The sequence below is a fragment of the Chamaea fasciata genome, unplaced genomic scaffold (assembly GCF_029207755.1).
Source record: "Chamaea fasciata isolate MVZ Bird 193981 ecotype frontalis unplaced genomic scaffold, bChaFas1.0.hap1 SCAF_4, whole genome shotgun sequence".
In the NCBI taxonomy this organism is placed as follows: domain Eukaryota; kingdom Metazoa; phylum Chordata; class Aves; order Passeriformes; family Sylviidae; genus Chamaea; species Chamaea fasciata.
Genome location: NW_027094089.1, coordinates 24,914,997 through 24,939,476, shown reverse-complemented (window position 1 = coordinate 24,939,476; position 24,480 = coordinate 24,914,997). Strand labels below are relative to the sequence as shown.

The 24,480-nt window shown below is 38.1% G+C and overlaps 1 protein-coding gene across 1 annotated transcript in view; it reads left to right on the top strand.

The window, feature by feature from the left end:
- HCN1 (hyperpolarization activated cyclic nucleotide gated potassium channel 1) overlaps nucleotides 1-23,894 on the top strand; it is a 162,704-nt gene extending 138,810 nt beyond the window's left edge. The window contains exons 5-7 of the mRNA XM_066181128.1: nucleotides 2,646-2,886; nucleotides 20,226-20,390; nucleotides 22,053-23,894. Coding sequence (XP_066037225.1) covers nucleotides 2,646-2,886; nucleotides 20,226-20,390; nucleotides 22,053-22,888 — 1,242 coding nt within the window. The 3' untranslated portion in view covers nucleotides 22,889-23,894. The remainder of the gene's footprint in view (nucleotides 1-2,645; nucleotides 2,887-20,225; nucleotides 20,391-22,052) is intronic.
- Nucleotides 23,895-24,480: the final 586 nt, after the last annotated feature.

Sequence of the window (24,480 nt, the reverse complement as noted above, 5' to 3'; positions counted from 1 at the left end):
GAATAACAGCTGAAATTACCTCAGCAGGGTGGTTTTGTAGCTATGTTGGTACCTTCATTAGGCAACTCAGGCTGAGCAGGATAATGGGTGTGTATACATGGGTATATCCAGATACAGATTACATAATGCGAGAGAAAAGTGGGCAGAAGATTGAGCAAGAAGAGGACATGAGATTCCAAGGGTGAAAATCCCCTTTCAAGGGTATGTTTTTTTGGGATTCCCAAGATGAGATGAATTCCTTTCTGGGTGGGTGGGACTGGGTCTGCACAAAGGAGTCATCCAGGTCTGAATTCTCCCCTCTCTATATATCATGATGTCTCCTATCATACTTTTAAAGATATGTTATGGATAACTTCTCTTTTTTTTTTTTCAATTTCCCTTTTGTTTAAATAAACACTTACTGCCCTACTTCTCAGCTTTCACTCCAGACACCTGTTCTCCAGGTTTTGTGTTCTTGCTTTTCACCAATTCCCATTCTCAACCTGTTTTTAAAGGCTTCCTGCCTTCTTTTTTTCTTCTGTTTATTGTTTTCAAGGTCTTTGCATTCCTTCTTTTTGTTTTCCTCCCATTCTCGCTTTTGTAGTACTACTCCACCTAAGTCTATTTTACTCTTTCTTCCTTATCTTGACTGGAGCTGAACTTTCTACTCTCCCAGCTTTTTCTGTGCTCACCCACCAGCTTCTATATAATTTCAAGTCAATTTTTTCTTTCTTTAGTAATTTCTTTTCTCTGCCTCTCGTCAAGCAAGACAAGCTATTCACTTTCAGAAGCAGGAAACAAGCAGCAAGCCTGTTGAAAAGTCCCTAAGCAAGACAAGACAACTAATAGTTGTTGCCAGTATCAGTGGAGATAGCGGTGAGGCAGTCTCGCAGGGAATGGAGGATGTTGTCTGGGGCTCCTCATGGGATGCCACCATACTACTAGCAGTGGGAGAAGCAAATAATTTTCCTTTGGGAGGGAGGTGATGGCTGGACCGTTACTAAGAAATGTAGAGTTTCAACATGAAGGAAAACAACTTCTCCTTGTGCTTTAGAAAGACAGAGAGTTGGAATCTCATTATGATACTTACTGCCTCATAAAGAATATACTTAGAGAATATCTTGGCATTACCCCTCTTGACCTACTGACTCAGCAGTATTCAAAGATTTGAATGTCACCCATCCGGCAGTTCACATGCTGTTTCTTGAGAAAGGTTTTGATTTCAGGCAAACAGAAGATATCTTGCATCAAATTTACCATGTTTTTTTACATGCAAGACTAGTTTGTAGGATGCCTGGTGAGACATTTTTTGCCAGTTTACTTCTAAGTCCCACTAGATTTATTTGGAAAGGATATGATTTCTCAGGGAAAGGTGGTTGTTTCTCCCCTCTCCTCACTCTTAATGCACTTGTCTCTTAGTTGCTTCAGTAGCAAATGGCTTCCCTGTAGAGGGGGATTCCCACATCTTTCCCAGATGCAAGGGAACTGATTTGAGATATGAGACAGCAGATGCATTGGAAGTTGAAAGCACTACTTCCAGCAGGAATGCAGTCATGGGAATGAGAGCATTGGTAGGTGGAATGTCTCCTTTACATCAATCTTGAAACCTTATATTAGTGTAAGAAATGCTAGGGGTACTCCACTGACAATAAAGGCATATTTAGTTTTGCAAAGCAGTTAAGTGATTGCTGGCTGTATTTTTCTTTTATTTTCTCTGTTTGTATTTATATACAGATGATTATATTTTCTCTTCCTGTCATGTTGGGTTTGCTACTTCAGTAGACCTTGCCTGCCTGAGCCCCTCTCCTTGTGTAATACTGATTAGTCTCAGTTTTTCAATACAGTGTTAAATCTGTAATGGCAACTGACCATGTTAATTTCCCAAGACAATAAGGTCTGCAAGAATGAGCTTGAAAATATTTCATAAATTGTTCATAGGGTTTTGTTTTGGTTTTATTTATTTAAAGCAGCTATGACATTTACAGCTATTTTTGGTACTAATCTTTTCATGTAGGTGTTCTTATAGCGTGCTCCGTAAATATGAATGCAATTTCTCCTTGGTAGGAGAAATCCTGAAGGCCCTAGGAAAATAGTAGTGCTTTCTGCATACAGGGGTCTACATTATACTCATCTCTTTAAAGGGCAGAAATGTATGTTTCCGTGTTTATAAAATTAATTAGAAACTGCACAGGAAATTTTCCTTTTGATTTCAACTAGCTAGTTGTAATACATATTTATATTACCACTGGATATGTTCAAAACAGAAAGATGGCACTGGTGTAATATTTGGAAACATAGGGCTTGCATAATTTCTTCACTTAATACAGTTATTGCAACAGCCAATCTAGTTTTCAAGCAGTGTAACTCCTATTTAATTTTTACCTTTCTGTCAGTGTCCCCTTAAACTCCAATGGGAATAATAAATAATGTGTGAAAACCAGAAGAAAACCTTTAAACCTAGAAAATACAAGTCAGACTGCACTTTTGTTTCAGTCATTTCAGTAGAAACAGATGGAAATATGTTATAAAGTAAGCACAGAGACACAGGAAAGTCCAATATAAGCATAAAAAAAATATTTGTTAAGAAAGCAGAACATCGTTTTTTCAATGCCCATCATATTGAATATATTTATTGACCATTATAATCATGATGTTTTCCCATTTAGGAGATTGTCAACTTCAACTGTCGGAAGCTGGTGGCTACAATGCCTCTTTTTGCTAATGCAGACCCAAATTTTGTGACTGCCATGCTAAGCAAACTGAGATTTGAGGTGTTCCAACCTGGAGATTATATTATCCGAGAAGGGGCTGTGGGTAAGAAGATGTATTTCATTCAACATGGTGTTGCTGGTGTCATCACCAAGTCCAACAAGGAGCTGAAGCTGACAGATGGGTCTTACTTTGGAGGTGAGTAGGCAAAAATGAATGATAACACTGGAGTGAATGCACTAGAACAAAACATGTACAGATAACAGACAAAGACTTCCAAATAAGTTAGCTAAGAGTCACTTGCTTAAACAATTCAAACTGCAGTGAAGAGTGTGCAAAATATTTCTGAATAAAACATTCAGAGTCTGCTTACTCTTGTGAGGACAACTATTACAAATGCAGAATGACCTTCCAGAATTTTGAAGTTTGTTTGAATTAAGATCACTGTTATTTAACAGAAAATATTTTAATAAAAATACAATAATGTGCATAGTAACTTTATAGCTTTTTAAAGGTAAATTTGACAGGATTAATCTTTAAGAAAGAATACTATTTTTGCAGTCATAAAACTAAAGGTAAAAATCATGTTAAGAATTGCAAAATTGTCAATGAATAGAAGAGCATTATTTACATTGGATATTTTGTAATTCATGAATATTTCAAGATGTTATTACTTCTTTTTCACTCAATTTTAGCACACATCAGTGTTTATCCTTCCAATATATATGGTGAGAAATTGGACATCCTATTTGACTAGCAGCTCTCTAACAGATGTATATTAACAAAAATCAGGCATTAATTTTAATCCTAAATAAATTAATCTGGTAATCATTATGAAAAATAGTTATTTGCTAAGATGAAGACATCAGAATATGTATATTTTGATGAAAGCAATTGCTTTTCTTCAATATAATAACTGATGATATAAAATAGTTGTTCCCTGTGACTGTAAATTATCTTTGTGCAATAGAATAGGTGTCTGCTTCCATAAGCAGCAGAAAGGCTGGTTTTCAGAAGCTGCTTGAATATTTTTGTGCGTACCACTGCTGCCTATGAGAGTTACACTTAATTTGCTGTTGAATTCCAGGAATGATCCCATAAACAACCTGAACGCCTTTCAGAAAATGCTCAATTGAAAGCCTAATCAGTGCCATTTAGTTGGCATACAGAAGGGGGAAGCTAAGAAAAGTGAATTGGGCTCAGCGTTTCAATTGGGCTATAGAGTTACTTAACTAATCCCATTTTAGAATAATACGCTAAAGCAACTCCTACTGATCTGGCCAGAAGACCTTGTCACTCTGAAGTAGCCTCTGCAAGGTGATTTGTATCACCAGTATTTGTAGAAGCACTTTGGTAAAGAGGTCTTATGCTTATCCCGTAGGATTAAATTGTAGATGCTGAAGTCAGGGGATTAAGCAGAAAGAAAAGGTAAATGCTGAGGATGAAGAAACAGAGCAACCTTGGTCTTGGTCTCCTCTATGCTTAGCAGTGTCCTAGTTTATGAAAATGAGTTTTCAAGAGTCTGCGTGCTGAATCTGGCTATAATACTGCTCTGAACCAGCAGAGGGTCAGAGGAGATTGCACATGAAAGTATTTTACATAACTGTCAGCCTGTTGTTGCAGTGCAAACAACTATTTAGCTCATTCGACTGCTACCCTTCATAACAGGAATGCAGACAAATTAAAAAAAAGCTACTTGCAATATAGACACTACAGGAACTTACTACACTGCATACTAAAGCATGTTTGCTCATCCAAACTGCAGCTGGGATGAGACAGGTGTTTCAGAGATGGGTGGTAATGCATCCAAAGCCTGCTGGGGAAAACAGAAGGTAATAGCTGCTGCTGTAGCGTGGAGGGGTGAGGAGAAGTGAAAAAAGCCAAGTGTACAAGGGAGAGAGACCCTGAAAGAGGAAATGCCCTAAAGATCCAAAGTGGTGTGGCTCAGATCTGTTGTAGCAAAACAGCATAAGTTGTGAATTTCCAGCAGTGTATCTTCAGCTGGGGAGAAGAAAGACCTATCTGGATCAGAGAAGCTGTGGATGCCCTATCCACAGCCGTGTTTGAGGCCAGTCTGGATTGGGCTCTGAGCAACCTGATCTAGTGAATGGTATCCCATTCATGGCAAGAGTGTTGGAACTAGACCATTCTTAAGGTCCCTTATAACTCAGACCATTCTGTGATTTTATAATTCTGTGACTGCAGCTGAAAAGAGAGAAAACAAGCTGCAAATCAGGTATCTGTGTATTGAAAAGGTTTGGATTGTCAAAGCAGAAAATAAAAAACAGTTGTAAAATTCTCAACCCTCTGGAGAACACCCGCTTTCCCTGAAGTGTGTATCAAAATCTGAATAAAGCTCCCTGACCAAAGCAGAAATAAAGAATATTGCATAGTGATTAAATAATAAACTGGAAGATCAAGGCTGCTTTCAAATCCTGAAACCAATAAACCCTTTTTTGCTTCATGGACACATGAGAAAACTGAGGCTGACACTATGTTTAAGATGCTACTTGTAACATGAGGTCTTGTATAGCTCCCAGGTCTGACACAATACATCAATATTAACACCTGGGGGCACACAGCTGGCAGAGTGCCATGCCTAAACAGATCCTTTTTCAATTTTTAAATGTCTTATGTTTTGAAAGTTTCTCATCCCAGCTCAGAGATGCTAAATTCTGTCTGACAGGTATGTCCCAGAACTGAGTTACTTGGGGACCTTGGCTCTGGAGAGATTTGTAGACTCACCTCCAGAACAGTGGAGGGTTTCACCAGCATCCTGCCTCGGATTTGGAAAACCAAGATCTTAATACGTAAATTATTTCTGTGCTAACAACATTATATCAGGAAAAAAAATAGGTAAAAAGAACTTACCAATAAAAATCAGCAATCCTTAAGTTATGGGAGAACTGGAGATTGGTGTGAAAGCCAAGATTTAAGAGGAACCAAAGCAGAATCACGAGTATTTGGGAATGACTTGAATGGAGATTGTTGGAAGAAGAAAAGCCTGGAAAACCAAAAGTTGCAGTAAAGAATCTTGAGGTTTGAGGACTGATGTTGAGCATTTAAATTCTCTTGCCTGATCTTTGTTTTTAATTAAATTAAATTATTAATCTGGTATTCAAATTATAATTATTATTTTATTATTGTAATTTATTATTGTTATTATTATTATTATTATTATTATTATTATTATTATTATTATTATTATTATTATTAAATTATTAGATCTGGTCTAATAGGAAACTAGATAAACCTTACAATTGGTTGGTAATTCTTCTCAAAAAGTATGCCTGGATAACCCCAGTGAAATAGGTGAATCAGACCACACCTCTGCTGTACGCTTTCTGTTCATTTCTGAGGACAGGCAAAGTGATGACAATAAAAGGATCTGGGCTTGACTGTCTGCCTGCTTCCTCATCTGTACTCACTGGTTTCTTCTTTTGGGAGGGAAGGAGTAAATGCAACAGTGTCAGCACAGAGATCTTGTGGTTTATTCCTTGGTATTTCTGTGGGAAAAGCATTCTGTCCCTTGACCTTGATGTGTGTTCATAAATGTAATGTTCTTAAACTTTGTGCGCAGGAGCATTTTTTTAGCCCAGCAGTGTGTAGGATGCTAATTTTCATCCCAGTAAGTGAGGTTTTTTTCAGACTGCTGGTTGAAGGACACTATCATCCTAGAAATTTCCTCCAAGTGCTAGTAGGAATTGGAAAGCAGTTTCTGGTACTATCCTTTTCAATAGGCCACATCCAATATGGCCTTTCAATAGACCTACCATTTTGCTGGCATTTGTAGAAAACAGTATCTTTTTACTGCCTCACCTTAGAATCCCTGCCCTCACATTGTATGCTCCTCTGTATTTTTATAAAAGGGACAGGAATTAGACAAGGAAGAATACATGAAACTGATTTTCACTATACTGTGCAGTTATATAGTCATTTCTACATCAGTGAAATGATGTAAGCCACAGTTACCAGTGAAGAATCATGGGATTTTAATATTCTATAGTGGCTTTTATTGGATTTATTTTTAATTGAACTATATCTTATTTTTTTGAAATATCAGTAGATTTTTTATTAAAGCAAACATTTTCCTCCTTCATTTTTACTCTCTGTTTGCTAATAGTTCCCCATTATTAGAAATTTTGCTCATAGTTCCCCATTATTAGAAATGGGATTGCTGCCACTATAGGCATAGCTGTAGATGCATATTTTCCTTTTACAAGTACAAGAGAAACTTCTCACACTGACACTGACACAGTTTTCATATGGGAGGAAATAAGGTTGCCCTCAATAGGAATTACCAGAGAATGATAGAAACATAAAATGGCTTGGGTTGAAAAGGATGTTTAATACCATCTAGTTCTGCTGCCCCCACTATGGTCAGGGACAGCTTTCACTAGACCAGGTTGCTGAGAGAGGTTGCTGAGAGAGGTTGTGGATGCCCCATGCAAGCGTTCATCCTTGAACACTTCCAAGGATGGGGCATCCACAACCTCTCTGGGCAAACTGTGCCAGTGCCTGACCACTCTCACAGTAAAGAATTTTTTTCTTAGTATCTAACGTAAATCTCTTCTGTTTCAGTTTGAATCCATTTCCCCTTATCCTTTCACCACATGCTCTTGTAAAAAGTCTCTCTTCTTTCTTTATTGGAGACTCCCTTCAGGTACCAGAGGATCTCAATTAGGTCATGTCTAAGCCTTCTCTTTTCCAGGCTGAAAAACAACAGTTCTCTCAGCCTCATGTTATAGGAGAGGTGCTCCAGCCTTCTAATCATCTTGGCCTCCTCTGGATTTGTTCCAATAGGTCCAAGTCCTTCCTATCTTGGAGACCCCAGCTCTGGATGCAATGCTCCAGATGGTCCCACCAGAGCAGATCAGAGGGGCAGAATCCCCTCCCTCCCCTGCTGCCCACAGGGCTCTGGATGCAGCCCAGGACACGTTTGGCTCTCTGGGCTGTGAGTGCCATGGCTGGGGCATGTCCAGCCTCTCACCCACCAGCACCCCCAAGTCCTCCTGGGCAGGGCTGCTCTGTGTCTGTTCATGCCCAGCCTGTGCTGACACCAGGAGCCGTCCCTACCCAGGTGCAGCACCAGCACTTGGCCTTGTCAAACCTCATCAGATTCCCATGGGCTACTTCTCCAGCTTGTCCAGGTCCCTCTGGATGGCATCCCATCCTTCAGGAGTGTCAACCACAGTGCTCAGTTTGGATTCATCGGCAAAGTTGCTGAGAGTGAACTCAATTCCTTCATTTATTTAATTAATGAAGACACTGCACAAGACTGGTCCCAGTATGGATCCCTGAGGGACTCTGAGCCATTGACCAGTACCTTCTTGAAGTGACCATACAACCAATTCTTTATCCAAGTAATTAAGATCTTCTTGTAGCTGCCTCTGTAGGGTTAGTGACATGTGAATGAAGGTCAGGAGAGAATGAATGGATGGTGGGGACTGTGCTAACACATAGGACAAAACTGTACGGAAGAGTGGGGAGTGAGACGTCAACAGAGAGAGGACTCTGTGGGTAGGAGTCAGGTTGTGAGTGATGCAAATAAATGGAGACAGAGCAGCTGCAGGGGAACATCATGGGCATGGGACAGAGTGGGAAGGTGCTTACACCTGTCCCTTTTGGACAGCGAGTTGGAAAACCTGATTGCACATGTGTTTGCAGTAAAGCTGAGTTGAAAGCTTGAGATTGACACACTTGAACTCAGCTTCCTGGGATGAAGAATAAGAATCAGGAGGCAGGTGAAGAATGGAAGCAATTGTATTTTGAGGCTGTTGTCATTATGAAGTGGTTTAATTTTTTTGTCGTCTTGTCCCTGGTCCTGAGTATGTACAGTTTACAGTACTGAAAACAAAAAGTACACAGCAGTCGATAATGACAGCTCCCCATTTTTGCTTTCTCTGTCCCAGTGCGTATTTGTCTTTTTCTTTAATACCTTGGTAGTTCAAACACATTTATGATATAATCCCAGTAATAAATGGTAGGAAGGAAATTGCAAGGTTTTAATCCTATTGAACCTTTTCGTCGTAGTACCACGTGACTGGATCAGAAATTGCTCTTCTTGACAGGAGGAATTACTGAACAGATTGTGTATTAATTCTTAACTATACATACAAAATTGGCAAAATGCAAAGATTTTGACATCTTTAGAGATGAAGCACAAGAATATGAATCTTTTGCTTATAGAAGAGATTCGTTCATCAGTTACTGGGGCTTTACAGAGCAGAATTATTAAAGTATATAATGAGCCTAATTTAATCTAATTTACCTATACATATTGATAGAAACTGATGTACTGCCACTGCTGTGTCCATATTTTGATTTCTGCTGAGGTAAACTGTTTCAGAATCAGTCCATAATAATATTATATAAGTTGGTAATTCAAAATCTCTAATAATTAATCACAACAAACATGCAGTAGTGTAATAAACTAAAGAGATGTTTTCTTTAATAAAACAAACCCTTTCCAATTATCTCCTTCCTCCTACTCAAATGTGTGGGTCTGAGGGCTACTTCAATTATCACAGTAAGATAATGCAACTTCTCCTTCCCTTCTGGAAAGGCCTTTTGCCCCCTGACACCTTATGAACCTCCACTTCTCCCACAACCCTCACCCCAGAGTCAGTCAGATGGTGTTCCCATGCACGCAGCTACAGACAGCAGGCTTCTGCTTGGAGAACAAAGTGGAAAAGCAGCTTTCAACCACGAATAACTTGCCTGAGATTGTTACCCCTGCAAACATAGGTTTAAAGCTGTCCCAAAACCAGTGCATAGGACTTTGATGAGCAGGAGTGTTTTCATGATGTCCTGTGCCCTGTCCAGCCGCCAGCCCTGTGGGATCAAAAGAGAGACTCAGGACAGGCAGTCCTGGTTCCAATGGGCACTTGCTGAGCTGCCTCCATGAGCTGGTGTGTTAGAGTGGGGCTGACATGCCTGCTGAGAGGAGAAAAAAGGAATGAATCCCACACTGCCAAACCAGTAAGGCTCAGCACAGCTTACTCAAAGGAGGATTCCTGGGAACACGTTCAGGACTCTGCTGTTATTTCATTTGCTTTCTCACTGGTGGACAGAGGCCTGATTGTTCACTGTGGTCTCATCCTGCGCTTTTCTGTAGTAACTGGCAAAATTCCTCTCAACCACAAAGGACACAAGATAAAACTGGTCTCCCTGCTATCTTTTCCTTTCTCCATCTGTTTTCCCACCTGTGTTTACACAGGCTTTCCTTCATGCCACAGCCCAGACATATGTTCTGGGAAATTTAACCCCTTTTTTTCTGTTTTTAACAGATACTGTGTTAGAGCTGAAGGAATGCCGATATTTCTAGGGAACCCCAAACTGAGTGTTTAGGAAGTGCAGATATATTTTTATTAATTAGGTCTGGGGGCCCTATGGAGGTTTTATTAGTTGAAGGAGTTTCCAAATTCCAGTAGATAAGTCTTCAGTAATTTCTGCTGCCCAATTTTTGATGTATCTATTGCAGATCCCTCTCCCCATTGTTGTTCCCCACTGAAAAATCCCAATGATATCATGCCTCTGGAGTCAGTAGATAAATCAGTTTTTAGACTAACTAAAATTCATACTGTTAATATTTTTTTCTATCAACTTCCAGGTATGTTGAACATAAAAAAATAAATATGATTTAAAAAAAAAAAAAAAGATGTGTATATATGAGAGTTACTGTGCATGAACATGAAATTGTACTGGCCTATTTCTTGCATTGTCATAAAAGACAAAGATGTTTTATTTTGCTTTCTCAAAGGCAGATATCACTATCTGTGCTTCATGTCATCATTCATTTAGCAAATCTATCTAGAAATCAGATTCTCATTGCCATCTTCCCAGACATGTCCCAGAGACATATTATAGCATCTTTTCTTTTTTGGTTTATTTTTTGTAACATGTAGTTTATGGAGTACTTTCAATTTTAAATGTTTTATTTTGCTTAAATTATTTAATGCAGGTTTAACATTTACCCTTCTGCACTTGAAATTCAAATAAACTCTATCTTGCATTTGCTTCAGTTTGTAGAAGGCCAATTAGACAGAACATCTTTGACCTACCTATTATTTATGGAGCTTTTCCCCCTTTCGGAACAGTAACTGTCAGTATATTTTAGACCAGTGCAGTGGAAAATAATACCATGGGAAATGTTGAGTCACTTTAGATTATATTTTGCCACTTACTTTTTTCTGGTTACACTCTAGGTATTTCCTTTTGAGAGAATACTTTAAAAGATTTGCAGTATAATACTGATTATAAATAGAAAAAAATCTGTTGAAGTGCTTTACATATGGACACTATGATATGATACGATATGATACATAATTATACATTTTGCAAAAATACTGCATATGCCTATTCCTTATTCAAGGTAGTGGTGGATTAAGTCTTTCAATACTCATACTATAATCCAGGTAGTTAATTATAAGTAGCCCAACTGAGGTGTGATTATTTGTATTCTTAATGGCAGGGACATAATTAAAAGCTTTAAGGGAGCAGGATCTCCACATCTCCATGCCAACTCGTTTGTAAAAAAATTTTCAGCTGAACAGTATAGAACATTTTTCTAAAAATATTGTCTGCAAGAGGGCCTAAAAATTAAATGTCTTTTTGGTGCAGACTAATCTGCCATTTTGAGGCTACATAATATGTAATAGTCCTCATAATACTGTATAATTTCTTGTTGACAAGAAATTGTTGTGTTGTTCTTTTGACACCATATTTTATATGGAAAATAATAATCAGTCAGAAGGACTTCTTGCTATTCAAACTCAATATTTTTTTTAAAAGTTCAGGAGAATTTTTAGGAAGATAGCGAGTGAAAATAACTTACTCTTTTATGCTAAAAGGTAAAAGTTGATTTGAGTTTAGGAGTTTTATTACTTAGCAAACATAAATACAAATTTAAAAGTGTTCATAATAATAAAAGTAATGTCTTGCAATGTAAAAGCATAAATAAATTATAATTATAATTAAGCTAACTCACTAACAGTATACATTATTAATTTAAACTTTATATAACTAGACACAAGTAAAATAACACATAGTATGCCTTGGAAATCAAATGTGGTCAGCACAGATAAAGCAGAAGACTTTCCAAGCACCTTCAATTTCACACAGTAGAATTTTAACTAAATATTTGAGTTTAGATTAAATATTTAATCTAAATATTTAATTTAGAACTGACAGTCTCTGATTTTTTAAATAATTTAATGAAAATAAGTACAATATTTTTATAGCCAACTTTAATTCAAGTTGAATAGTTTAATCTGTAACTGTTATTGTTTGCCAAACTCAAGATTACAAGAGCATACCACTGAATACATACGGAACTAAATGGCTTTTTTCAATAGACAATAAGCATCCATCTGAGCAAAAGCAGGAGTAAATGAATTACATAAAATCACTTTTGTCCTTTGACACCGCAAGTATGAAAACTAAATCTGTACTTAGGCATATTATCTTGTAATCTAAGCTTAATTACTATTTTTAAGGCACATGAAATTATTATCCGTAAAGTTGTGAGCTTTTACAAGATAATAAATAGGCTATCTTAATGGCTTTTTGTACAAAGAACACTTTAATAAATTAGAAGAAAAACGTATGGATGCTCTGTTATAAATAGCATTTAAGATAAAATATGCACTTTTATTTCTATTTTATAAAATTACCATAAGCTTCTGTTCTGTCTTATAGAGATTTCTTAGAAGAATTTGATTGAACACTGGAAAATAGGATGTAAGAAATGTTCATAAGTCTAGATCTGGCACTCAGTGCCAGGGTCTGGCTGACAGAGTGGTGTCCAGTTAAAGGTCAGACTTGATCTCAGAGATCCTCTCCACCCTCAGTGATTCTGTGTTTCTGTTGCTGGCTTTTGTCTGCTCTAGTCATGAAAACTTGGCCATAGCTATTTTCAGTACCTCCATGGAAAAAGCAAAGCGAGGTCAGGATGAAAAATAAAATGTCCCTGCTCAAATAACTTGCCACTTTTCATTAAGACAAGAAACTGGTTTCTCCTAGCTAAGTGGCATCAAACACACATTTGGAGCTAGATAAAGAACATACTCTCAGGGTACTTGGCAAACCCTGAATAAATATTAGTTTGTTTTTGTTTTTAAATAAGCATTTGTCTATAAATTCTATCAAAGTTTGGGTCAATTAAATGTAGGCAGTTCTTTTCAAATTAGTATTTTTCTCCCCAAGTAAATTGCTGCAATCTCTTATGCTATTGTTGCATTAAATTAAATATAATACCATAAATTAAACAATGAACATATAGAGAGCTCAGGTGTTGGTCTTCAGGGGCAGAAATTTCAAATTACTACAAATAGGCAATAAAAATGTCAGCTAAACTACCCTATATAGTTTTTGTTTGGGAGGTTTCAGGGGGGTTTTGTTATTTGTTTGTTATTTGTTTAGTTGGATTTTTTAATAGGATGACTAATAAGGGCAACAGCTATCACAAATTATAAATAGATATATTTAAAACAGGTTCAGGAAAATAGTTTTAAAAGTGATAAAAGACTGGAGATATTACAGAAGTTGCTTTAAATTCTAATCAGCCATTTTCAGTCCCTCCTCAAAACAATAACTACATAACTACTCAACAGACAATTATTGCTGTCATATTTTAAATGAAGAGGTCATGTAGGCAGTATGTCCTAACTCAAACTGACTAGTCTGCAATTCCATATTTTGTGTAAAGATGGTGGCAAAAACTGCAGTTTTTGCATAGCTTCCTTTTGGATAGTCCAGATTACAAATCTGGCCGTAAAAGGCAGGAATTATCTTCATTTTCCTTTCTTCTTAAGTTCTCTCCCTTGCTCCAGAAATGTCCCTCTTGAGCAGTGACTATATTTTGGGATTTCTTAAATGTAGGACTGAGATTTTTAGAACACAGATTACTGAAATTCATTTAATTGCATCAAACTACATTGTGAGTAATTTTAAGACCTGGTGGTAGTTATTTTAGTAACTATAAAAAAAAACTAGCATATGTCTTGGGGAAGATGAATCAGGGAGACCTTATAAATATGATTGTTTAGCAAAAGATTCTGAAAATATGAAACCTATAATAGAAATGGAAGCTTACTTTGAGTTGTAAGATACCAAGTCTTAGTTACTATATAACCTGAAAACAATAGCCTAGCCAGCTAAAGGAGAATCCCTTTTGATTGAACAATATCTTTCTGCTAGCTAAGGAACCAAAGGTCAATGTAGCAAAACAGAAAAGTCTAAAGAGTAGTTTTTAGAGTCTAAAATATAACATAGTATGGTAATGTAGTAGTTTTTATAGGCTATATGTAGATTCTATAGGATTTTGTGTCTTGTATTGGTTGGTCACTGTAAATTAGAATATTCATCACAAAAGGAGATATAATGCATTGTTAAGAAGGACCTCTCTCTCTATTCCCTGCTCTCTTACTTCTACCTCTCTATTCCTGGCTCTTACTTCTACCTCTCTATTCCCTGCTCTGTTGCTCTGCTCTCTGACCCCTACCACCTTGCTCCCTCGCTCCATTCTCTCTTAACTCTTACCCCCTTGCTCTTTCTCTCACTCTCTTTGGGACTTTACTTCAGCCAAGGCTGGTGGCTGAAGGCAAAGCCCTTTTTACCCACAATCCATGCAATAAAACCACGTATTCTAGAATATCTCAGGTCAGCAGAATTCCTTCTCCCTGCCGTCCGTGGTTGCTCCTACACATATGTCTGGGTTTACCATTGTGTACACTAGCTGTAATACACTGAAAGATAAAACGAGGAAAATTAAAATGAGGAAAAAATATAGATAAATGCATTTAGTATTTTCCAGAGTTTAATAAAGAAAAAGGAAACAGAAGTGCAGATGCATATGTTAAAGTAACATGTTATCACATGAAACAGCTTCTCCCTGTTTTCCGTATTGGAGATGCTTAAGTCAACATGGAACTGGAAAACCACTCAATTTCTTAAAGAATTGGATGCCTAGAAGCCTACTGGGGGGTTTGTTGGTTTGTTTGGGTTTTGGGGGGGTGGAGGGGGTTTGTGTTTTTTTGTTTTGTTTTTCTGGGGTTTTGTTGTTGTTGTTTGTTGTTTGGTTGGTTTTTTTTAATTGCTTGAAGTTTATAGTCCTTTGCTAAAGGGAAAAAGAACCCAACCCTACTTGGTACTATGTTTTGTAAAGCTGGGAACAGAGTGCCCCATGCTGGATGTCCCTTGCTGTGACTGGCACACCAATAAAGTGCCCATTAGCTAGTTTCTCCTCAGTGGACAACTTCAGCTGCTTGAAAGAACTAAAGAACTATCGATCTTTGTAGCATGCCAAGGAGTTGCTGTTATGAAGAGCTATTAGAAAACAAGAATAGCCTAAACATGGTGGTTCTGGGAAGCTTACTCTGAAATCTTAAAAGATGGGTGGATGGAAAGAGCACTTGGACATTTTAGTTTTGTCTATGATAGTTTAGTAACGCATTGCTCTCGATAAAATGAACAATATTCTAATCTATGGTCTTGTTCTCAAAAAACATTCCCAAGTCTTTTAGATTTACTGACGCAAGCTTTAGAATTACTTTGATTTTCCATCTTTCTTCTACTGCTGGAAGTAATCAGTCTGAACAGGTGACAACACGCACAGCAACCTATATGCCCACAAAAAGAACAAGTTTCCTGTTGAGGAACTGAAGCAGTAGTCAGCTGTCCTCAGCTGGAAGGACATCTCACTAGGTCCTGTAGTGTTTAATCTGACAGGTGATGGGAAATCACACAGCTTTGGAAGGGGACAGAAATACATAAAAACTGCTAATTGTTTTTAATTGCTTTTAATATAGACACTATATAGCTAAAATACTGCTGCATTCATTAATTCATTACTACACAAATTTAATTACTGCACCTAGTAAAGTGAACTTGTGTCCTTGCAAGACAAAGATGCACATATAATAATTTGTCATATGAATTTTCTGATTATACAATGTAACATCCTAAGCTAAGAAATATGGTCCTGGAGACAGGTTTGGTGTCCTTCAGGGAACTTTCTAACTACTGGACTCATAATTTACCTTTATCAACACTGTTTACTGTTGGTGAGCACATTTTGTCTGCAAGAAAACTTGATATTGATTTTCGAATTTCTGCAGATTTTAATCTCTAGTCAAATGTTAATGTGACATACGAGGTTGAGTAATTTCATCTGCAATGTAATTCATATGTAAAATTAATAGACCATGAATGGACAAGTATACACTCACATAAACTGTACTGCTTCTCAGAGTAAAAACAGAATTTTCCTAAATATTTTTTTCTGTATAAAATGGAAACCAGAAATTATTGCTAGGATGTCCAGTAGATACATACCCATCCAACAAAGACTAAAGAGATCAGGCTCCTACATGCAACTAGTGAAAAATCTCCTCCACATCCATAAACAGTACTTCTTTTCTCAAAGAAAAAAGTTTTTAGGCACCACCTAACAACAGAGGAGGGGAAAAATTATCACCTTCAGTGGCATATCAGTACATGCCAAAAGACAATGAACCTGGTCTCAGCTGGGATGAAAACTTGATCCTTAAAAAAGACCTATTTAATCCCATTCTTTAAAATTCATACTGTGGTCTATGTCACTCACTTTACCTCAGTCAGCCTTCCTTATTGCTGCCTTTCAGATATGTAGAATTTGCTATGCAGAGTGTTCTGTCACATTAATGCAATAGTAAAATACAACCTCTGCATTCCCTGTTTTATGAGAAACTGATAGTCAAAAAGCTCCTTTAGAAATTCATTATGTTGCAAAAATTGAACCTGATCCAACTTTTGCTGAGATCCTGCCATAGAATCATAGAACCACTTAGATTGAAAAGACCTTCGAATCATTGAGTCTGACTGTTAGCCCAGCACCAACAACTCCATGACTCAGCCACGTCCCTCGTGCAGCTGCTATGTTCGTCATCAGATCTGATTATTATAATTTCCAGAACAAAGTTAGCTTTAAACTTTTATCATTGCACATTTTAGTTAGAGTCTTCACGGCAAAAAGTACACTGTATTTGAGCCCATGTTCTTTTGAGGACCATATTTTTCTTTGGGAAAGACCTGATTCTAGCAGACCATGAATTATGATTTTCACAAATGAATTAATGACATTTGCATTAAACATGGACTGTAAGAACAAATAGATGTTTTTAGCATCATTCAGTGCTTTCAAAAAGTCACTTTTCATTAGGGCAGTGACTGACATTTGTTTCATAATGTTCTAGATAACAGTTGTCCACAGAGATTAAATAATTAAAGTAAAATTTGCATTCAGAATTGAATTACAGGTTCATTGTAGCCTAATACATATTTTTTAGTTGTAATTGAAGACATTCTTCTGTTTGGAAAAGAAAGATAGCAGTATTTGACACACTGAAAGTGTCAGCATGAAGGCAATGCACCATGCCAAATGCACATGGTAATATTAGTAATATGCTGCCGACACTTTATTTTTAAGCTAATAGAAAACCTTGTTTATCCAAGCTGTTTAAAAATAGTCCATGACTTTTGTGTTTCACTACACATTCCTATGCTATTATTTTATTTCCTAGTCTATTTAAATCAATTGAACATCAAGGAGAGTGTAATAGTTCAGGGCACCTGATGTACTTGATGTCACTAAGGCTCATTTTAAATATGTCATGGCTATTTTCATTACTTTATTCTTTTCATGAAAAACAAACACTTTGGTTTATTTAAATGAACACAAATGTTTAAAAGGAACACATTTCAGTGTTCTGTATTCTTCCTCTCTGGTCCGGGTAAGGAAGATTTCATGTATCATTTCTTATTGTGCTTGAGGGTCTGTCCAAACGAATAGCTGATAGATCAACACGTACAATTAGCAATCACTTTAGTCTTATGAACAGACTACAAATGATGCTATCGATATATATATAAAACAAGGCAATATAGATAATGTGTCAGTGACTATAACACCATTCTAATCAGTCAAGAAACACCTGTGGAAATGTAGTATATGGTTATTCATTCACAGTATTTTTCCTGTAAGAAAACTGTAGTTCATCTTTTGAATAAGACCATTCAACTGGAGTTGGGAAAGTTGAGACACAAAGGTGTCCTTGCTTACTGAGCAGACAGGCTCCACAGCAGCACTCCCAGACCAGTTTCTGGGCACTGGGACATCTATCAAATCTTTTCTGACCCATTGTTTATTATATTATAAGATAACTAACTATAAGATTACAGATATTAAAAACCTTCCAGACATATAATCTTCAGGCAGAAGTTGTGGGTTGACAGAGTCTGCACATCATAGTTTTCATTGATTTTTTCCCTTCACCTTACTTTACAAAAATAATAGAAGATGAAAGAAGAAGAAAAAAAGTAATTCCATTTGTTGCAGTTATATCTATGAATTCTATACTCCCATTGTCCTGTGATGAAACCTAACATTGTCTCTTATGGTTTCTTCACATCTTTCTTGTTTAAGTAATCTAAAATACAGTGGTCAAGATTATTAATGATGAAAATTGTACTTTCTCTATTTTTTTCAGAGCTCCTCAGAATTATGGGGATTTAGGAGACACTTGTTTTTTGGGGGGACATTTGATGCTTTTTAAACTCAAGAATTTGTTGAGAGTAGCAGAAGACATCTATTTATGTGTCTTGTATTGTTTGCAGCAATTTTAATTGAAGAGAGCTGAAAATCGAGAGGTGATCTTTCATCACACAGACTTCCCAGATAGTTTTCTCTAAATTCAACCATGTATTGTAAAACTTTATTCTTTGTGAGACCTAAAGAATATCTTAGGAAATGGAACAGGTATTGACTGCATTTAACTGGTCCCTTTGGGCAAAATGTCCTTCTCTTGTATATAAAATGCACGGGGCTCAATCTAAGGAGGAGAGGTCATGCTAAGTTAGGAGTGAGAAAAGGAAAGGACTGACCTCTGTTATACTTGGCTGGTTCTATACAGTAAACTGTCATTATTTCATGAGCATCAAGTTTTGTGAGGTACTTTAGGTCAAGTCTCTTACCAGTATTCTCTATAAATTCTCTATTTTACTCTCCCAGTAGTCTCTATAAATTCTCCCAGAGCTGTTGGGGTTTAAGTACATTCTGTGCTAGTACTGGTCCAATGTTAATTTACTTTGATTTATCCACTGTAATTTAAGCATCTTATCCCCTAAGCCTTCAGAGTTAGGTAGCATGTTGAAATTCCTCAACAAGAAGTATGAGACAAAAAAAATCAAGGTTCTTAATATTCTAGATTAATAAAAGATATATTTCTTAAAGACATACAGCAAAAAAACAAAACAAAACAAAAAAAACCCACACCCAAATCAAGAACTAGGTTGTTACTTTGTAAAATTGAAGTCTGCAGAATTATTTATTATTTGGTTTTCCACACTTGAAAATTATAGTTTCATTGAAATTGAGCATATAATGGGCAAAAAAGCAAGGTTGGTGACAGCTTCCTACTTTTATTTAAGTAAGATATTATTTAAGTAGGATAAGAATTTATGTCCTACTTCATATTTAACTACGAAGTATGAACTCACAGCCCTGGACTGCTGGAACTGTGTAGGGAAACTATCTCTCACCCTGCTTGAGATGAAGAATTCTTAATACTTCTAAGTGTGTTCTTAGTCCGCGGTTTTAAAATGGGATCAACTCAAACACTACTTTTTGCAAATTACTTTCTAACTTTTTATATTTAAATCTAAATACATAAATATTCTACTCCACAGGTTTTGCTGTTACAAGCCTCAGACACTGACTTCAGCCTCTACAAGGTCACCCTGATACTGTGGATTGGAGAATTAGAAGTCAAAAGTTTGGGGCTGTTTCTTGTGACTCTGCACATACTTTCAGTTTCCTCTGATCCAGAATGAATTCCTGCTGGGGGAACTTGCAGAGAAAGGCTACTAGACTAATCATATTAATTCCATTTTTTAATCCAATGAGAAAAAAGATCAAAAGTTTTAAGTTTTCTCCCCCAAAATACCTAGGACATAAACACCAAGTAAACAGAAGGCATGGTCACACTTCAAGTTTGGGTTTTTTTTTCTCAGAACAGCTCTTATATTCAAATATCATTACTGCATGATATCATGTATTGCATTAGTTTAGTAAATCTGGTGAATGATTAAAGGGATTGGTCCTCTATGGCAGCCGTATATTTAAAAGAAAATCAATAGAATCACTTGGGTTAATTCAGCACTTGAGTTCATCAAAGTCATCAAGCTGTGTTTGACAGCTGATGGATCATTTCTTAGAACATGAAGCACTATTTTAAAAAGGCTTGATAAAATCAGAGTTCATACAGAGAAAATCTATAGGCAGGGCTCTTAAAGGACATGAATTATTTTTTCAGAGTAGCAAAAATAGAATCAAATATCTTCAGAATTGTCCCTGCAGCCTTATGTAAGCAGAAATAGAAAAACTGCTGTTGAGTACTAAATTACTACTTGTTAGCACGGAGTCGATTTCTGACTTAAAAGTTTCACATGGTTCAGTAACTTCTTTGTTTTCAGTGTGTGCTGAATTTTTCTGTCCCCAGAGATCTGCCTTCTGACCAAGGGCCGTCGAACTGCCAGCGTACGAGCAGACACGTACTGCCGCCTGTACTCCCTCTCCGTGGACAACTTCAACGAGGTCCTGGAGGAGTATCCCATGATGAGAAGGGCCTTCGAAACAGTGGCAATTGACAGACTTGACAGGATAGGTATTTATTTCATTTTTTTGCATATGATAGTTCTTAAAATCATTTCACATTTTCCTTCCTCTGCATGATAAAACAGCCCTCTTTAAAAGTGTTTTTCTGTTATGCTGCAGTAAATGTTTTCTTGACCTATAAATAACACATGTGCGCAGATGAGAATTTTGCAATCTCACTTTTAAATAATAAAACCAGTGAGTTTTAGAAAGCTCCTGTACTCCTCTGAGGATTATTTTTCATACTTTAATTACCATTAGTATTACTTATTAATCCTGTAAATTTCTTTTTCTGCCTTCAGCACTTGATAGGATTTATGCTGTGTCATGAGCAGTAGATGACATTTTCCTAAATAAATTGCTTACAGATGACATCTATAATGCTGGAAAGAGCTGAAGCCTCTCAGCACTCACAAACCTGTTGTTTGTTGAAGTGAATTAATCCTTTGCAGCAGGGCTCTCATTTTCCTCACAACATGGGCACTGCTAGCCTTGATGGCTGCACACTGACACTGCTCAGATTTCTGCCTGCAATCAGAAAAGCAGTCCAACAATATGCAAGTGAAAGGCAGAAGAGTAGGGCAGATTATCAAAACAAGACATGTAAACTTGCTGTTCCAGTATTTGGGACCTCCCAACAAGACATACTAGGCAAAGCATAAAGCCTTTGGTCAGGAGAATTGCACTCTCATCATCATTACTGACACTGATTTTAAAACACAGCTGTAAAAAAAAAAATCCTGTTTGGTGGTGTTTCCTAAACTTCACAAGAAAAATTCAGTCTGAGGATTTCTCTGCATCAACTCAATATATTGAACTCCTACAAATTGTCTTACAAGACTCTCTGGAAATGCAGTCCAACTCTTCAGTAATATGTGCTTGAAAACTATTAGGAGTAAAGCTCCAGTCTGTTCTTGGAGTAGCAATCCCATCTGAAGTGCAGTGTTTTATCGGGGAAAAAAAAAAAAAAAAAAAAAAGGAAAAAAAAAAAAAAGGAGGAAAAAAAAAAAAGCAGTTGAGTGCCATTGTGTTCCCAAGCATCTGATGACTCAGACAGAATAGTGTCTGCATCTTACAGACACTGTGAGCCATCAAGCAGACACCAGGTCACGGTGTACAGCAGTCTTCACTATGCAAGCAGGTGTCACATTATCCATGAGTTCATATTAGTTCACAAACACTTCAAAACACTGGTTTACTGATGTCTAGTAAATAGTTCCCAGAAATGTGCCAGATGACAGGTGTGCTTTTAAAATATGTAACTGTTTAGTGGAAATTCAGGTAGTTTTGCAACGAGAGTGAAAGATGATGAAGAAGCAGAGCACGATGACTTTTTCTGACAGTTACTCAGGAAATTACCGTTCTTACATGTATTTGTTGTAACAACAGTAAACTGCAAGTGAAGAGGCAGAGAAAGGCCAGGTGTCGGAGTGTGGCGGTGCTCCGAGGGCCCGCGGTGCGAAGCGTTCTCTGTGCTGGCCGCATGCGGAGCACAGCCGAGGGGAGCCCCTCCGGCCGTGGGCTGGCGGCCGAGCGATTGCCCGCTCACCCACGCGGTGCCTGCTGAGGGCTTTACCACAGACAGTCCTCACGATGGGTCCTGAAACACAAAGCCAGGGCGGGGCTCACCCCTGCGCCTCGGTCTCACTAACTCTTCTGCCTCTCTCTGCAGGGAAGAAGAACTCCATCCTGCTGCAGAAGTTCCAGAAGGACCTCAACACCGGCGTTTTCAACAACCAGGAGAATGAGATCTTGAAGCAGATCGTGAAGCACGACAGGGAGATGGTGCAGACCATCGCCCCGGTGAGCCTGCAGCAGATGCCAGCCCTCAACTCCAGCAGCTCGGCCTCGTCGTCGCGCGGCAGGACGCAGTCCCCTCCCGTGTACACCACCAGCAGCCTCTCGCACACCAACCTGCACTCGCCCTCGCCCAGCACGCAGCCGCCCCAGCAGGCTGTCATCCTGTCGCCCTGCTCCTACACCACGGCCGTCTGCAGCCCGCCGGTACAGAGCCCGCTGGCCGGCCGAACTTTCCAGTACGCCTCGCCGACCGCCTCGCAGCTCTCCCTCATGCAGCAGCAGCAGCAGCAGCAGCAGCAGCAACCGCCGCCGCAGGCGGCACAGCCGCCGCCGGGAGCCGCGCAGAAGAACGAGGTGCACAAGAGCACCCAGGCCCTCCACAACACCAACCTGACGCGGGAGGTGCGGCCGCTCTCCGCCTCGCAGCCCTCCCTGCCCCACGAGATCTCCACCCTGATCGCCAGGCCTCACCCCACCGTGGGGGAGTCCCTCGCCTCCCTCCCGCAGCCGGCCCCGGGCCCCGGCGTGCCGCCGGCCGGCCGGGCCACCGTGCCCCAGCGGGTCTCGCTGTTCCGGCAGATGTCCTCGGGAGCCATCCCCCCGAACCGCGGGGCCGCGCCGCCCGCGGCCCCGCTGCAAAGGGATTCTTCCACAGTCTTAAGCACAGAGCCCGAGGGAGACAAACCGCGGTTCGCCTCAAACTTATGATCCCTGGTGACTGTGAGCAACAGACTTGCAACAAACCGAGCACCGTCCCCCCGAACTGTTTTAGCCTGTTTCCTAATGTGCCCCAGCAGTCTACCATGAGAAGAATAATTTAGACAGCTTTGCCCTATGTAACGAATGTAAAAGTTTTATATATATATATATCTAAATATATATATATATATGAAAGCAATTAAACTTGTTTGAGTTCATGTCTTCCTGTTTCTCAACCATTACAGAAGATTAAATTTAGTGCTTAATGTGTTGACTTTAAAAACAGCCTAACAGAATTCTCTGTTTATGAGATTAGCTGTTTTCATGGGGAAATTGTCAACACAACGGCAAACTTCAAACAAGTATATTTTAAAAAAGAAAAAAAAAAAAAAAAAGAAAAAAAATCCATTTATCTAACATATAGCACTGACTGAGTGATATTCTGAAATCTCTGTTACTTCATTTATTGTGTATACGTTGTTAATTTCTCGTGAAGAATTCAGTTGTTATTTCACATTGCATTTCATATGTTAGCACCATCCATTGGAATTTAGATTGGAAAAGAATTATATTGCAAACATGTGCAGTGTAAAGGGAGGCACTGGCACTCCTCTGGATAACGTTGTAACCTCATGGCATGTCAACCCTTCTGTTGTCTAAGAGAATTGGGTGGACTTTGATCTTCACACTGCTAAAGACTTTTCAAAGACTAAATATTGCCATTGTAAATAACTTTTTAGACCCAAGCAAAAATAGCTGCTGTGTGGTGTACCATTGCAAGGTCTTTGTTTAGGAATTTTAGGTTCCGCTTTTCACTTCAAAATTTACAGTTTTAAAATTTGTTAAAGCTAAGTGCAACACAACTGTTAAATTGTAATGCAATGGCTTAAAACCTACAGTGTTACTTTTACATGCAATGTTTTATGCAAAATTGTACGCTTGATCCTGCAAACCGCTTGTACTTCACCAATACCATCACTTTTCTTCTTCTTGCCCTCAATAGCATCTGAGAATATTCCATGCATGCTTGGGGGGGGGGGGGGGGGGGGGAAGACAAAAAAAAAAAAAAAAAGACAATAAAAATAGGTTTGGTCAGTAGGAAAAGGCTTTACGGTATCTTAGAAAATAATAACCATTCATTAATTGTGTCTACCTTAAAATTCCTATAATGCTGACTTTGAATCTCTGGTTTAAGTCTAGAAGTGAGGTTTTTCATTTAAAGGATTATTTGTAAACCACAGCTTGATTTAGACTTTCAGGTGCTTTCTGTGTCTTCACTGTAGTTTTGTAGTTGACTGTGGTGTTAATTTACAAAAAAATAAATATAATATAGCATCAAGTCTGTCTGGAAATGCACGATTTGCTCTGTGTATATTGTAATTAAATGGTTAGTATATCCTAAGGCATGTAGTGTCAAACATAGCCCATAGGTATGAGGTTTATTATTTTTTATGTCTTCAAAACAGAAAGGAAGTGGTGACAGAAAGCAGGGTTAAAGCATACTGTTTTGTGAACATTTTGTTTTGTTTGCTCAAACCTTCACATTATCTTATCCACAAAAAAAAAAAAAAAAGAAAAAAGAAAAAAAAATTCGTAATCGT